The following is a 14,950-nucleotide window of genomic DNA, read 5'->3' as shown; positions in this document are numbered from 1 at the left end:
TTAAATAAGTATGACAGCTTTTTACTATGGGTCTGTATAGGACACATCTAGATGTGACATATTTATGTCACATCTAAATTGATTTTCACTTTGTTTGTGGTATCTTTTTTTTAGTTTTTTTGTTTTTTGTTGCTGCATTATATATTTGTTGAAGTTTAGATGTGACATCCTTAAAAAACATCTAGATATGAATTAGATAAACTGTTAAACGAAATATCCCCAGAGGAACCATGAGTGGGTTTGATTTTAGAGGAGCGCGTCGCCGTGTGCTCCTCGTTCGCGTCCCTTGTTGTCTGTCCCATTCAATTCAATAATTGAAAACGGCGTGAGGAGTGTAGTAGTATGTGGGTCTTGAACATAAGCATAGACTGTAAGCTTGGTAGGTAGCGGCGGAGCCATGGCGGACCTTGTGGTGGGCATGGCCAAGTCGGTGGTGGATGGGGCGCTGACCAAGGCCCAGGCGGCGATCGAGGAGGAGTCGAAGCTGCGGCAGAGCGCGCAGCGCAACCTGGTGTTCATCACCGGCGAGTTCCAGATGATGCAGGCCTTCCTCAACAACGCCGACAGTGACCGCCTGGAGAATCCGGTGGTGCGGACCTGGGTGCGGCAGATCCGCGACCTGGCCTACGACGTGGAGGACTGCATCGAGTTCGTCGTCCACCTCGACAAGAACAACAGCTGGTGGCTCCGCCTTCTCAACCCCGTGAGCTGGCTCCTCGCGCCCTGCCTGGATCTCGCCCCGCTGCCGCTCGACGAGGCGGTCGACGAGCTGGACCGGCTCAAGGCCAGGGTGGAGGACGTGAGCAGCAGGAACACGCGCTACAGCCTCATCAGCGACTCCGGCTCCAAGCCCGCCGCCGCCGACGACGACAAGCACGACCCGGCTTCCTCCCGCGATGCCGTCGGTGGCGCGACGGCGTTCAACAGGCTCTTCGAGGCGGCGTTTAGAACCACCCAAAAAGGGGATCTCACCCAGCTGCTCCCCAAGAAAGACCATGACCTCGGAGTCATCTCCATCTGGGGCACCGGCACCGGAGGCGGGGAAGATCTCGGGATGGCATCCATCGCCTGGAACGCCTACGTTGATAAAGGGACCTGCCAAAACTTCGTATGTCGCGCATGGGTGAAGCTGATGCATCCCTTCGATCCCCACCAGTTCGTCCGGTCTTTGACGGCTCAGTTCTACGCAGCCCCCTCCTCTCCCGGCGAGGAACACGCGACCTCCGTAGGTGGCGTACGAGTCCTGATGAAGATGGAGGCCGCGGGAGGAGAACCTCTCAAGGATTTCGAGCAGCTTGTCATGAACAACAGGTACCTCGTTGTGCTGGAGGGCGTGTCCTCCATGGCAGACTGGGATGCTATGAGGAGGTTCTTTCCAAACATGAAGAATGGCAGCTGCATCATCTTGCCCACCCACCAGTTCGAGGTAGCAAGCTTGTCCGTTGGACATCCATACCAAGTGCTGCATCTCAACCAGATATCAGCAGAGCACTCTGTTTACGCCTTCTTTAGAAAGGTAATTAAGCCTAGCCAGAACCTCATCAGTTTTTGTTTCTACTGGTTAATAGACTAATTACACATTTAGTGAAGTCCTCATTTTTTTTATTAACTACAGTAATATATATAACTACATATGTTTAGGGATCTCCATATGATGTGGATCAAGGCAGGGAAATCCATAATGCACCCGCCAGCAAGAATGTATCAGCCGGCAACTGTAAGGAGGAAGCAGCCAAGAAGTGGATGAACAGGCATCCTCTTGTTGGACGCGAGTCGGAAATGAAGGATCTTGCTCTAAAGATAATTAATGCACGGTACAAGAGCTACCAAGTTATGTCCGTGTGGGGAATAGCTGGCGTTGGAAAATCAGCTCTCGTCAAGAACATGTTCTGCGACAGAATTTGTATAGGCACCCTATTCCAGAAGTATGGTTGGGTGGATGTATCACATCCTTTCAATTTATGGAACTTCTCTCGAATCTTACTTTCCAGTCTTGGTTCTGAGTATCTTCAAGCCGGTGAGACTGAGGACTTGTGTACGATGGGAAGCAGAAATCCCATTGTCGAGTGTCGTGAGATTCTGAAAAAGCATAGATGCCTGGTTGTTATTGATGGACTGCAGTCCACAGAAGAATGGGATCTCATAAAAGCTAACTTGGTATCAGGGTCTAATCGTCAGAATGTTATCATCGCCGTTACAATTGAACAAGAAATGGCCTCTCATTGCCGTGGAGTTAAGGGAGAGCTCGTGTTTAATGTCAAAGGTTTGGAAGCTGACACAGCCTTTGAACTCTTCAAGAAGGTGCATTTTTCATAAAATAAACTTAATTCTATTCATTTTACTTCCTTCTGTCCAGTTCCTTGTATGCATGTTTGTATGAAGTTACTTGACTCCTCTCCTCGTATTTTATTACGCAGTGCTATTATTTTGTTGAGTACACTACTTGTGCTACATTGTTTTCATTTTTCATAGTTGTTGATTTGTGTCATAGTATTCGTATTGTACTAATGTGGAATGCACTCCTTTTAAAAGTACAAAATGGTAAACTATAGATCGACTTTGAATACTAAATTTCTGTCATGTTAGGTATCTGACATATTAGAAACCTTAAAGCTCTCTTGTGATTTTAATGAATCCCTGAATTCACTGGAATGTGCTATCCATGTGGCGTCGATGTTGTTGCGGTCCCAAGCTAAGGGGGCATAGCACAATCGAAAAAATGTATTTTTTTAAGAACAATGGATCATGTTGACGTTCCAGATACATATAACATGCCATATAATTCATATGTAATTTATATCTGCACTTGTGAAACAATCATAATATATAAATCATGCATAGTTCTTGAAAGTAGTGTGTGCCAAGATTCACAGTACCATTCTCTATTTTATTTTCCCATATGTCATTGATTTTCAAGGAAAAAGTGTACAACACTTTCTTTTTCTATCTGGTCACAAACCCTGTAATTTCTTTTAATTAGACTAATTTGAACTCTTTGTACATATTTCTTTCAACATGCACACATCCCACCCACCTCATCAAAGGCCCACCTCAACAAGCATGGAAAAAGTTTTCCATTATATTATACTAGTTATATTTAATAAAATATTTTTCAACTATACTATAATAAAATACAATAGATAATATGTATTTTCAGTTTTCATTTGTATATTGTTAATACAAGTATTAATGTTCCATACTACAAAATCTCATTGAAATATAATGCAACTGATTCCCGCAGCAACACGTGGGGTAACATTTAGCATATTAATGATGTAGTAAATGTTGTTACTGTTCCCGTAAACAATTGATTTTGGATACAATATTTGGTGAAATGCTCGATATCTTCCATTTCTATGATCCCCATTTTTCTATTATTTTCTCACCGCTCCTCAGATCTGCCACACATGGGGTCACATCTGATATCCTCGGTGTCTCTAAACTTTCTTGTAGATAAGTTGATGTATTTCTTTTTTCTAGTTTGGTTACAGTAGGTTGCTTGTGCTACCTAAATAGTGAAATTACTCTCCTTTGTCTTTTTTACTTCATGGCATCATAGCATTCAAAACTAAGATATACAATGCATTATATCTAGCAATCAATATGAAAGTTCAGTGTATTTTACTTTGGCACTCTGACTGATGTGAATATAAATTTGTTTGAATAACAGGTATCCAAGAAGAGTGAAGTCGCAGAGCTACAAGAACTTACGTCACTATGTGGTGGACTTCCGAAAGTTATAGTGGAGATAGCCAGCTCATTCGCCAAAAATACAGATCGATGGAAACATACACTTTCTACCAAAAATAAGTTTATGCTAGAGCTCGAGAACAACGGAGAGTTTGACAGTCTAAAGGGTCTGTTTGGTTGGATGAATTCATACTTCCGCAAATGCCCAGATTCTCTCAAGCCATGTATCCTGTATCTACCAATTTTCCCTCGAAACCAGCTCATTCGGCGGAGGCGACTAGTAAGGCGGTGGATTGCTGAGGGTTACTCCAGGGACAGCCATGAAGAATCTGCAGAGATGACTGGGGAGAAACAATTCTGTGACCTCATTAATCTGAGCATAATCCAGCAGGCATCTGCGTTGGGTTTGGGCGGCACAAGGATGGTCTTCTGCCAAGTCAATGGCTTCTTTCGTGAGTATATTGTCTCGCGCCAAATGGAAGAGAACCTTGTGTTTGAACTTAGGGGCAGTTGTGCCTTAACCACCCAACGCACAGGGCGTCACCTTGTGATATTAGAGAGCTGGGTCAGAGATAGAATTGTGTACGAGAGCATTGACTTTTCACGCCTCCGGTCACTCATGGTGTTTGGAAACTGGAAATCATTCTTCGTTTCTGAAAGTATGAGGCTTCTTCGGGTGCTTGATCTAGAGGGTGCATCAGAATTAGAGTATAGCGACCTCAAGAAGATTGTGAAGTTGATGTGTCGCCTCAAGTTCCTCTCACTGCGAGGATGCCATGAAATCTGCCATCTGCCGAGTTCAATAGGAGGTCTGAGGCAGCTTCAGACTCTTGATGTTAGACACACCTCCATAGTCACCCTGCCGGTGAACATCACCAAGTTAGAGAAGCTGCAGTACATCCGTGCGGGAACCACTGCTCCAGCAAATGAAGCACCAACACCACATCATTTAGTGCCCCAGCTGTCCAATTGCTGTGGTGGTCATCACCTGGTTGGTGTTGTGATGCCTCCAGGGATTGGGAAACTGACTGCATTGCACACACTTGGTGTTGTCAATGTCAGTGCTTCAGGGACAAAGGCCGTCCTAGAAGATCTCAAGAAGCTCACCCATTTGCACAAACTCGGAGTGTCTGGCATTAACAAGAATAACAGCAATGAGTTTTTCCGCGCAATCTCAGTTCTTGTCCATCTGGAATCACTGTCGGTGCGGCTCGAGGACAACAATCAAGGTTGTTTGAATGGTATACCGCTGCCTTTGGAGGGCTTGAGGAGCCTTAAAATGCATGGGCTTGGAGACCAGTTGCCAAACTGGAGTGGGCAGCTCACTATGCTTGCAAAGATGGATTTGGAAATAGCCAAGTTGATGGAAGATAATGTCTCCCCGCACTCAGAAGGTGCGACGCCAGAAGGAAGAAGGAAACCAACTAGGGGTGTCATCAAGTTCCTAAGCGAGCTACCAGGATTATGTATTCTACGTCTTCGTGTCGATCACCTTCAAGATAATCAGCTCGACTTGTCTGTCATTACTAATGACCTAGAGGAAGACTCTTTCAAGAAAATGAAGATCTTCGAGATTGCTTGCAACTCCAGCTTAGAAGTTAGTTTTGGAGAAAAAACAATGAAGAAACTTGAGCAGCTGAAGGTCAACTGCTCTAGTGGCTCATCGTTGTTAGGCCTGAAGCATTTACCTGAACTCAAGGAAGTCTTGCTCAAGGGTTCCAGTGATGAAGCACTCAAGGCTGATCTCATCGCCGTGCTCGAGAACCACCCAAAGCAAAAGAAACCTGTTGTGAAGTTTGAGGAACTATGAGAGCCTCTTCGTCCTGATAGTTTGGGAGGTCAAGGTGGTCATTAATCTTGTTGCTGGTTTACTCTTGTAGCACTGCATCTTAGTTGCTCTGATTTCAAACATCAAACCTGGGGCCATATACTTCCACAGCAGTCACATTAGGCACTTGGCAATTAGTTATCCTAAGATTAGCGGGTGTCTTAAACAGCTAACTAGAGACAACAAGGAAATGGTAAATGACGAGTAGGGATACATTAGCCATTTGGTCGCCCCTGAACCATCCATGACTCTGGAGTGAAGGCCGTGAAGGTAATGATGCTTTTCTCCTATTTTGGCCAGCTTTAAATTTAAAGCGCGTTCTGAATGTTCAGAAGTTTCAGAGTCCTTTAATAGGAAACACTTAAACAAATACAGTGTTATTTTCTTATTTCAGTTAAGTTTTCTCACCTTCATGTGTGGATCATGATTCGTACAATGGTGTGAGATGATGATGTTGGTTGTCAAGAAAGTACAGTGCGTAGTTGGTTCTGATAGAACATACGTACAATTTTATTAGAGATCTCCAGTACGTTTAGTTGAATGGTATACAATCACTCCTTAAAACAGTTTTTCCATGGCCACATGACCACATCCATTTGACAGCCACAAAAAATAAATACAAGAAGAGTTACATTTTACTCCCTCCGTTCCTAAATATAAGTCTTTTTAGAGAATTTCAATATGGACTACGTACATACGGAGCAAAATGAGTGAATCTACACTCTAAAATATGTCTATATACATCCGTATGTAGTCCGTATTGAAATCTGTAAAAAGACTTGTATTTAGAAATGGAGGGAGTACATTGTAGGAGTTGTCAAACAAAATTAGATTGGCACTCTTCTTCGCTTCCTCCCTGGGAAGGCACTACCTTCATGTGTACTACCCTGAGCACGCTTGTAACAAAATGAGGAGGTATTTGTGATTCCCATGCAATTAGAATGGAGTCTTGTTTTGGCGTAACACTAGGACCTCTTGTAAGTTCAGCAAGTGTTAGACTTGGCAATTCCTTCTTGATTGAGACATTAGTTGTACTCCCTCCGTCTGAAAATATTTGTCTTAGAAATGGTTGTATCCAGACTTATTTTAATTATAGATACATCCATTTTATCCATTTTTAGGACAAGTATTCCCGGACGGAGGGAGTACAAGGTATCATGCTAAGTGGATCAAAGCATAGTCCATTATATCGACTGGATGGTCTTGGTCTATAGGCATGCTTGAGTGCACACCACATGCGGAGAGGTTTCTTTTAACGTATCTTAGCACCTTGTCCAATATCCAACGCCAAAACCAAAACTGGACATTAAGGTTCATTCTCAACACATCCGCGAGTATATTTGTTGCAACAAGTGTACCTGGCACATTGTGTAACACCTTGGCAAAGTCATCTGCTAATTGTACTAGCCGTGGATGTTCTGGGGGTCTACACTCCCAAATGCCAGTGTCTTGAAAAGGTACAGCTCATCACAAGACAGATCACTTAGAAAAATAGGTTTCACCGATCCAAAGCAGGCTAGTGTTTGAAGTCTACTTAAGATGATGATCTTGGAAACAAGAATAGTCCAATCCTACAGTCAAGAGTGTAAATAATGAGTATACTCTTGCTTAAATTCCCTTTTGTCCTCCCAGATTGACCATGGTTGAATAGCAAGGCAACTTTTCGAAAATGGAAGCAACTGTAGTAACACCATCGATAGTTGTAGCTTTGAAGAACTTCTTAAATTACTCAATGAAGCATCCAGTGATTGTGCAACTTACTCGGCTTGATGATGGCTGGCGGTGGTGTCGTGGTGAGGACCATGACAGTGCTCCTGCGGCCATGGGTGCCGGTGAGGGGTATGGGCCATGAATGTTCATCTTGGTTTGATTATGTTATGACCGGCATATTACGGGCTTAGCCCAGTTAGTTGTGGCCCAGTTTATCTTATCGTTATTAGGGGCTTAGCCGTTTCCTAGTTTATCGATCGCATCTGCCTCCCGGGTCGCTCCTCCAGGCGACTCCGGAGGCCTTCCCAGCCGCCACTCGAGAGGCCACCTGATCCTCCTTCCTTCCTCCCGCCGCCGCCGGAGGACGCCGCCGACTTGTGCCCGGAGGCCGACGGCGGTGGCGGGGGCTCTTCCTCCCTCCCGCGTCTCAGGGGTGGCGGGGCCCCAACATGCGTGGAGGTGCGGCCGATCTAGAAGCGGCGGCGATGACTTCGACGGCGGCGGCGGTCGGCCCTGCCTCGGGCCACGGGCGGCTGCTGCGGCGGCTGGCCTGGATCGGGCGGCGGTGCGATGCGGTCTTCGTCGGCATGTCATCTGGCTTTAGATCGGCGACGGCGTCGAGGGCCTGGTGGACTGCTTGGCGGCACATGGCAGATCTGTTCTGGCCGGTGTAGCTAGTGGTGGTGGTCATCTTCTTCGTCGGAGGTGGCCGGCCAGAGGCTTGGTGATTCGATCTCGAAATCCATCATCTAGTCCCGGCTGCGAGTTGGGGAGACATGGTTGCCGGTGAAAACCGAGCCGACGGCAGGCGATGGCGGCGTTCTACGCCATTACTAGGCATCGTCGTGTAACTACTGTCGACCCACTCGTGCTGCTCTGGGGAAACCCCAGGACCTGGTGTTCCAGATCGAACGATGGCGGCACTGCGGTGTCGTTTCTCTCTTGGGAGCATCGTTTGTGGAGCAGAGCTGGAAATCAGAGGCAGGAGGTGGAGCAGCTTCGTCTTGCGCGAAGCTTCGGTGGAGATGTCAAGTCATGCCTGACTGACAGGTGCTATGCTTTGTCATGCCTGGTCGGCAGGTGCTACGCACGACAGATCTTTCAAAGACTTCAAGCTGTGTCGGCTGGTGGTACTTGGCAGCATGGTGCTGAGGTGTATCAGTGGCGACCGCGACGTGCTCAGCTGTTTGCGCGCAGGGAGGAGGTGCCGTTGGGCGCCATGGTGGCGTCGACGATAGCTGGACCGAGCAAGGTTGATGTATCAGTACAGTTCTGAAGATGGAGCGGTGGCAGTTGACGGCGGCGGCCTATGAAAGCAAGCTGGACCGATGAGATCCATGCCCGGCAGGCGTCCTGGATGGGAGCTCAGGTCTTAGATGTTAGGTTTGGCTGCGATGTCTGTTTGGTATTAGGCCCAGGCTATCTCCGCCCCTTCATCAACTGGATAGGTGTAGCGACAGTTTGTTGCTTAGACGGCGGCTTTAGTCTTACTATTGTATTACTTTGTAAGGTCTTGTGAGAATAATCAATAAAGTGGTTGTATGCATCGCCCAGATGCAGAGGCCGGGGGTCATCCTCCTTTTCTAAAAAAAATATAAACTCGTGTAATGACCTGTTTTGGGATTAAGCAAGAAGCAATCATATTTGCTTGGCTTCCTTAGGGAGCCGGGAGACCTAACCCTAGCCGCCGCCCCTGCGCTCTCTCTCTCTCGCGCGCACACAACGACGGCGCCCCAGCGCCGGCGACCACGCCTTCCTCCACGCCATCCCTCCTTCCACCCCTACAACCTGAGACCATGCCTTGGTAGGGATCCGGTTCCTACCAGATTATGTGGTTTGTTCTGTGAGGTTTCAATTTTGTTTTGTAGGTTTTGAGATTGCCATCAGAAGAGGGAGTTTAGTTCGGTCTCATTCTCTGAGAGTTGGTAGAGAGCTGATCTTGGTTTGATTATGTAGATTGCTTTGCTTATTTATTTTTAATTAGGTCATAGGCGATGTTCTAAACCTCTGATCCATGTAGGCATCATAGAAACCAACAACTGAATTCCCATTTTCTTTGTGAATGTATGATTTTTTCCTGCCGTGGTGCCAAATTTTGGCAGGCATCTAATGTACTCATAGTGGTAAGTTGTATCAACTAGATCGATTACATCATTTCATAGTGTTCCCTTCATTACAGCTCGTCAGCATGTTTGATTTTCTTTATGAAATACTCCCTCCATACCAAAACATGTCTCAACTTTAGTACAACTTTGGGAGTAGATGGATTGATCTTTGATGGGTGCCAATACTGGAGTGATACATCCTTATCCTTCATAGTGCTACTAGCTATCTGGTTGGAGGAGTGTTTTGCTGTTGGTAGTCTGATCCAGTTTGACCAATCTTTGCAAGGTTCTTCCGAACCATCTTTGACATTTTGAAGGGATAACTTCTTATTTCTTTTGTTAGTTCTTGGTAAACAAGATCCAATCAGGTTCCACTTTTTTGCAAAAAATAGTTTCCAAGACAAGAAGATATATTTATCTTCCTGAAAGGAAAATTGTAATTTCACTTAGAAATACGAACAGTTTCCATTAGCAAATTTGGTTGTATTTTCATATGCTTTTCTTCCGCGATATATTAATGTGATTACCGAGTTAGGCACATTTTTCTGACATTTTCAAACCTTTATGTACCATCACAATGCTCTGGCAAGTGGCAAGATTGTCAATTTATTTTGATCATAGATCATTGCAGTAAAACCTGCACAAAATTATAGTAGAATTTAGTCACTGAATCATTGCTAATAGCTAGCATCTGAATGGGAATTTTGTGTGAGTGAGAACAAATGGTTGTTGGACTGAAGACAGCAGCAAACAATTGATCTATTATTGAACAAAATAAATTCCACAGAAACCCTCATCATTTTTTTTGGGAGCAAAAACCCTCATCAGTATTCCCTGTGCAGGCCGCCTGTGTCCCCGTCGGACGAAGTGGTGAGTGTAGCACAGAGGCCCATATTTTGCTGGGCTCTAACAAGCTCTTTTTTCAGTGCTGTAACGGGTTTTGGATTGAACCTAGCAACAGCCAACATGCGAGTGTTTTTTTCACTCTTATTTTCCCTGTGAGTTTTCACGCAAAATTTGTGGCCCAAAATCTTGCAAACAAGCTGTTGGCCAGGTGTGAGGAGGAGGTGTTGCGATTCACTTTAGCTACTTTTCAGTCAGCTGACTTTTCATGTTATGGTCAGTCGATTTTCTGTTCGTTGGAAGCGCTTTGAGATCTGTGTTGTTTTCTTTTTTTTTGGTTTACTCCTGTTGTTGTTGTTTTTTTTTTGAGAATTTTTTCATTCATATCACGAATCAGTACAAAGTATTTGACCCTTACAAGCACACTGAGACGCAAACACAAAGGACCATGAAAATCTAGAGTACCCTAAGACAACCATAACACAAGAAGATCTTCGGAGCCATGTGTCATAATCCCTGAATCTTGAGAGAAGACCCCTGCAGCAGAAGGATCTGCAACCAGTCGCAAACAGGTCATCATCTTTGACCACTGTACAATTGTCGCCACGCTGCTTCCTCCTTTCTTGACACCAGCGCTGAGAGGGCATGGACATCAATCCAACACACCTGCAACAGTCGTCGCCATCTTTGGCTTTGAGTACCGCGAAAAGTGTCCCTTTCAAAAGGAAGAGAACTCGAGTCATCCGACCGGTCGAGCACCGCGGCTGGGCCATCCGCCCGAACAAAGCAGGATCTCCCACCAGTATCAGCACAGAGGAAGGAAAAAAACACCAGCAGCAAATCATACCAACAAGGAAGAAGAAAGGTCTTCGTCTCCCTGCATCCATCGCCCATCTGAGGACCCAAACGGCCAGTGCCGATGGACCTCCAGCCACCATAGCCCGCGACCTCGACGAGATCCGGGGATCCCCAACCCCGCTGGCTCCTAGACGAAGGCAAAAGCCTCGCCTGACCGCGAACGGAGCCCGGAGAAACTTATTCCGACGCGACACCACCGCAACGGCCTCGACAGCGTCTCCCTCAACTCTAACCCTACCACACACCCACCTAGCGAACAGACCCGAGGTTCCCCCTCTCTCCCGCCGCCGGAGCGGCCGACGGAGAGAGAGGGAACCGGCGTCGTCACCGGCGGCGCGCAAGGGAACCTTCGTCGCCTCCCTCGATTGCCTGGAGCGATCCTACTTGACGCCCTTGTTTCTGCTACTCCTGTTGTTGTTGTTGGGTTGGGCTGTGTGGAATCGATTGACCCCAGTCGAATTGCTTCTTGGGCTCTTTTTTGTTCTTCTGGGTTGTGCTTTTCTTTTTCCTTTTCTTTATTGGTTATTTTTGTTTTTGTGGGCTTTTTGCTGAGTTTAATTATATACATACAAGTACAATATAATATGTGACAAATTTTCATGATTATATGGTTATTTTTGCATATTATATGATAAAGTGCAATTTCGGTGCAAAGTTGTGCAGTTTTTTTTAAGTTTCTCTCTTCTTAAAGGAAATACCAACGCCACTATTTCATTCCTTTTAAGAAAAATTCATTATTTTGATATTGTTTATCTTTACTTCATTACTTTTAAGGTTAATACCAATGCCACTATTCATTTGTTCTAGATTTTGTTTTTGCAGAAGTTTCACTTTTATATGCTTATTCTTGCATATTTTAAAACATTGCATATTTTATGTATTTCGTGTAAATTTTGTCAGTGTTTGTTTTAGATTATTTTTCCCATTTTATTTGTTCTTAAATGGTAATATTAATGCCACACATTCATTCTTTCTTTTGTGGATATTTTTGTTTTTTTATTCTAGTTCTCTATTTCTATGTATTTTTCCTTTTCCTTTTTTCTTTCCTTTTATTGGTTATTTTCTGTTTTTGTGGGTTTCAGCTTTTGTTTTTTGCTTTTTTGTTAAGTTTTCATTTTTCTTTATGCGTATTTTTGGATGTTGAGTGTGTGTAAATATATGCACAGGAGTACTACATGTATACATTATATTAGAGTATGGAAATTTCACTACTATATGTTTCTTCTTACATATTATAAAAAGTGCAATTTTTGTACTAATCTTGATGAATTTTTAGTTTTGAGTTTTTATTTCACTTTCTCTCTTATTTTAAGGGTAATACCAAGGCACTAATTCATTCCTTCTTCAAAACTTATTTTTTATGTAAATTTTACTAGTATATGTTAGTTCTTGCATAGCTATAAAAAGTGCAATTTATGTGTAAATTATGTGCAAATCTTATCATGATTTATTTTTTCATTTCTTTCTTCTTAAAGGATGGTACCAATGCCACTACTTCATTGTTTTTTAGAACATGTTATATTTTTGTGTGTTTAAATAAGTATACACGCAAGTACTATACAATATGTGTGTAAACTATACTAGACTGTGAAAATTGCACTATTATTTTTCTTTTCTTTATTCCTAGAAAAGCTTGTTATTTTGGTTTAGTTTTATTTCATTTCCTTTTATTCTTTAATGGTAATACCGTTGCAACTAATTCATTCCTTCTTAGGAATTTTCCTTTTCGGCAAAGATACCACTATTATATGCTTAGTTTTGCATGTTATAAAAAACATAATTTGTGTGTAAATTGTGTGCAAATTTTGTCTTTTGTTTTATTATTTTTCTTTTTATTTTATTATACCAATGACACAAATTTTTATTTGCTTTTTTTGTTTACATACATATGCGTACATACATACATACATCTATGGGGAGTATATATATGGAGTTGTCTTCCGTCTGTAAACAACAATCAAGTTGCTTAGGCATTAACGCGACAACATGCAAGAGAATGGTCGTTGCATGCACCAGCTCTTAGGACATCTCCAATGGTTGTAAGATAGTTGTTGATAGATTTTGCCTTATATTTCCTTCGTTCGAAATTACTTGTCTCGAAAATGGATATATCTAGAACTAAAATACATTTAGATACATCCATTTTGGTGACGAGTAATTCCGAACGGAAGGAGTAGGATTTTTGATAATATGTCATACAATAAATGTGTTGAAAGGAAGGTTGTACGCATGTACAATAAACATGAACCAACACCCTTGCACAAGCTTCAATGTAGAATGAGAGAACACCTTATTTATTATCTCACATCCTATTGGGTAAACTAGGTACAACTCGTTAGAGTTGCTTTATGTTAAGGTGTTGATTGATGACATGGCATATTTTACCAACAAACTAACATACAAACTGTTGAAGATGACCTTACGGCTGCAACGTTTGGTCGTTGCATGCACCAACTCTTACCGCCGCGGCGTTACTCAGCCAATGGCCACAGCCAAAAAAATCATAAACATGCAAAAAATGACTGACTCAAGTATTATGGTCAGTCGATTGACGTCCAGTCGCTGTGTGCTAGTACTGCACCACAGGTAAAAATATCACCATTGCTATTTATGTTCAACAGAGGTAACGATTTCCTTGGAAAAAGGAATGAAGTTAACAATTTCTCTGAGCTCAAACCATCTACTTATAGGGCCATCAAAAAAGACTCTTCTACTCTTTCCGTCCCACAATATAAAAACGTTTTTGACACTACAAAAACGTTCTTATATTATGGGACTTGTGTAAAATACGTTCTTATATTGTGGGACGGAGGGAGTAGTAGTTAGCGCATCTTCAACGGCAACCAGCAAAAAACCTTCCGCATCCGCCCACGGATAGGAGGGACCAATCCGCGAACACGGATGCGGAAGGCAGTCATCCAACGCTAGCCGCATATATTTTCACAAAACTTAAACCAACCGAACAAAATTCATACAAACACGGCCAGATTCCATGCAAACATGACGGATTTCATATAAAAAAGCTAGATTTCATATAAACATGACGGATTTCAATACATTTACATCAATTGTGCTAGTCCGACTCTGAAGGTATAATTAATACCTAATCTAAATCGCCGCCCGTGGATCCCTTTGTTTTCCTTATGTCCGGCAGCCCAATCACCGGACTGCCGGGAGCCCCGGAGGTATATGCTTCAGCGCAAAGGACGGCTCGCTTCCCCGCCACTCATCGGAGGGAACTTTTGGCTGATGCTTCAGCGGGAGGGGAAGGCGGCGCCTCCGCTTCCGTGAAGCCCATGCGGGATAGAGGGATGTTCTCGAAAGAGAAGAACGAGACAAGACATCGACTGTGTACGCCGGTGTCGCCTAGGCAGTGGCCTTCGTGGACCCAAGCGGCGGCGGACACCCGTGTTCTACTTCTCCTCGGTGATGGCGGCGGACGCGGAGGCGCCGACCACCGACTCATCGCTCTCCGCGAACCCGGCTTCTGCCTCTGCTTGCATGGCACAGTCGCAGGCACGGGAGGCGCGTTCACATGCACGGGAGGCGCGATCGCAGGCACGGGAGGCGCGGTCGTTGACGGCAGCGATGACGCCCGTGCTGCCGTGCCGGCGTAGAGCAATTGGCCACTTCTCATCGAGTGGGCTTGGAGCGGCGAGTTTCTGAACCACGCGGCGGCTTGGGCGGCAACTTGCTTCGTCAGGTGAGGCGCGGGAGGTGGAGCAGCGAGCTGCCTCGCTCGTATCCGGCCGGCTCGGCGGGCCACCAGCCGGCTTATATGCCGAAGAACTGCTCTCCGAAAGTCATCAGAAAAGTGGTGGGGGAGGAGATTGGGGGAGTGGCGAAGGGGTGTTGTTCTTGCCCGACGTCTGCCCTCGTTTAAATAGAGGGTGACCGGTACGAGCTCAGCCGGCGT

The 14,950-nt window shown here is 44.6% G+C and overlaps 1 protein-coding gene across 1 annotated transcript; it reads left to right on the top strand.

Annotated features, from left to right (window-relative positions):
* The first annotated feature begins 286 nt into the window (after positions 1–286).
* Positions 287–5,945, top strand: LOC123044464 (disease resistance protein PIK6-NP). Its single transcript, XM_044467201.1, has 3 exons — positions 287–1,516; positions 1,642–2,301; positions 3,671–5,945. The coding sequence occupies exons 1-3, from the start codon at positions 398–400 to the stop codon at positions 5,498–5,500; spliced, it is 3,609 nt and encodes a 1,202-aa protein (XP_044323136.1). The 5' UTR covers positions 287–397; the 3' UTR covers positions 5,501–5,945.
* The last annotated feature ends 9,005 nt before the right edge of the window (positions 5,946–14,950 follow it).

Source organism: Triticum aestivum, chromosome 2B (genome assembly GCF_018294505.1).
Source record: "Triticum aestivum cultivar Chinese Spring chromosome 2B, IWGSC CS RefSeq v2.1, whole genome shotgun sequence".
Lineage (NCBI taxonomy): Eukaryota > Viridiplantae > Streptophyta > Magnoliopsida > Poales > Poaceae > Triticum > Triticum aestivum.
The sequence above is the reverse complement of the archived record's forward strand: the minus strand, read 5'-3'. Positions and strand labels throughout refer to the sequence as shown.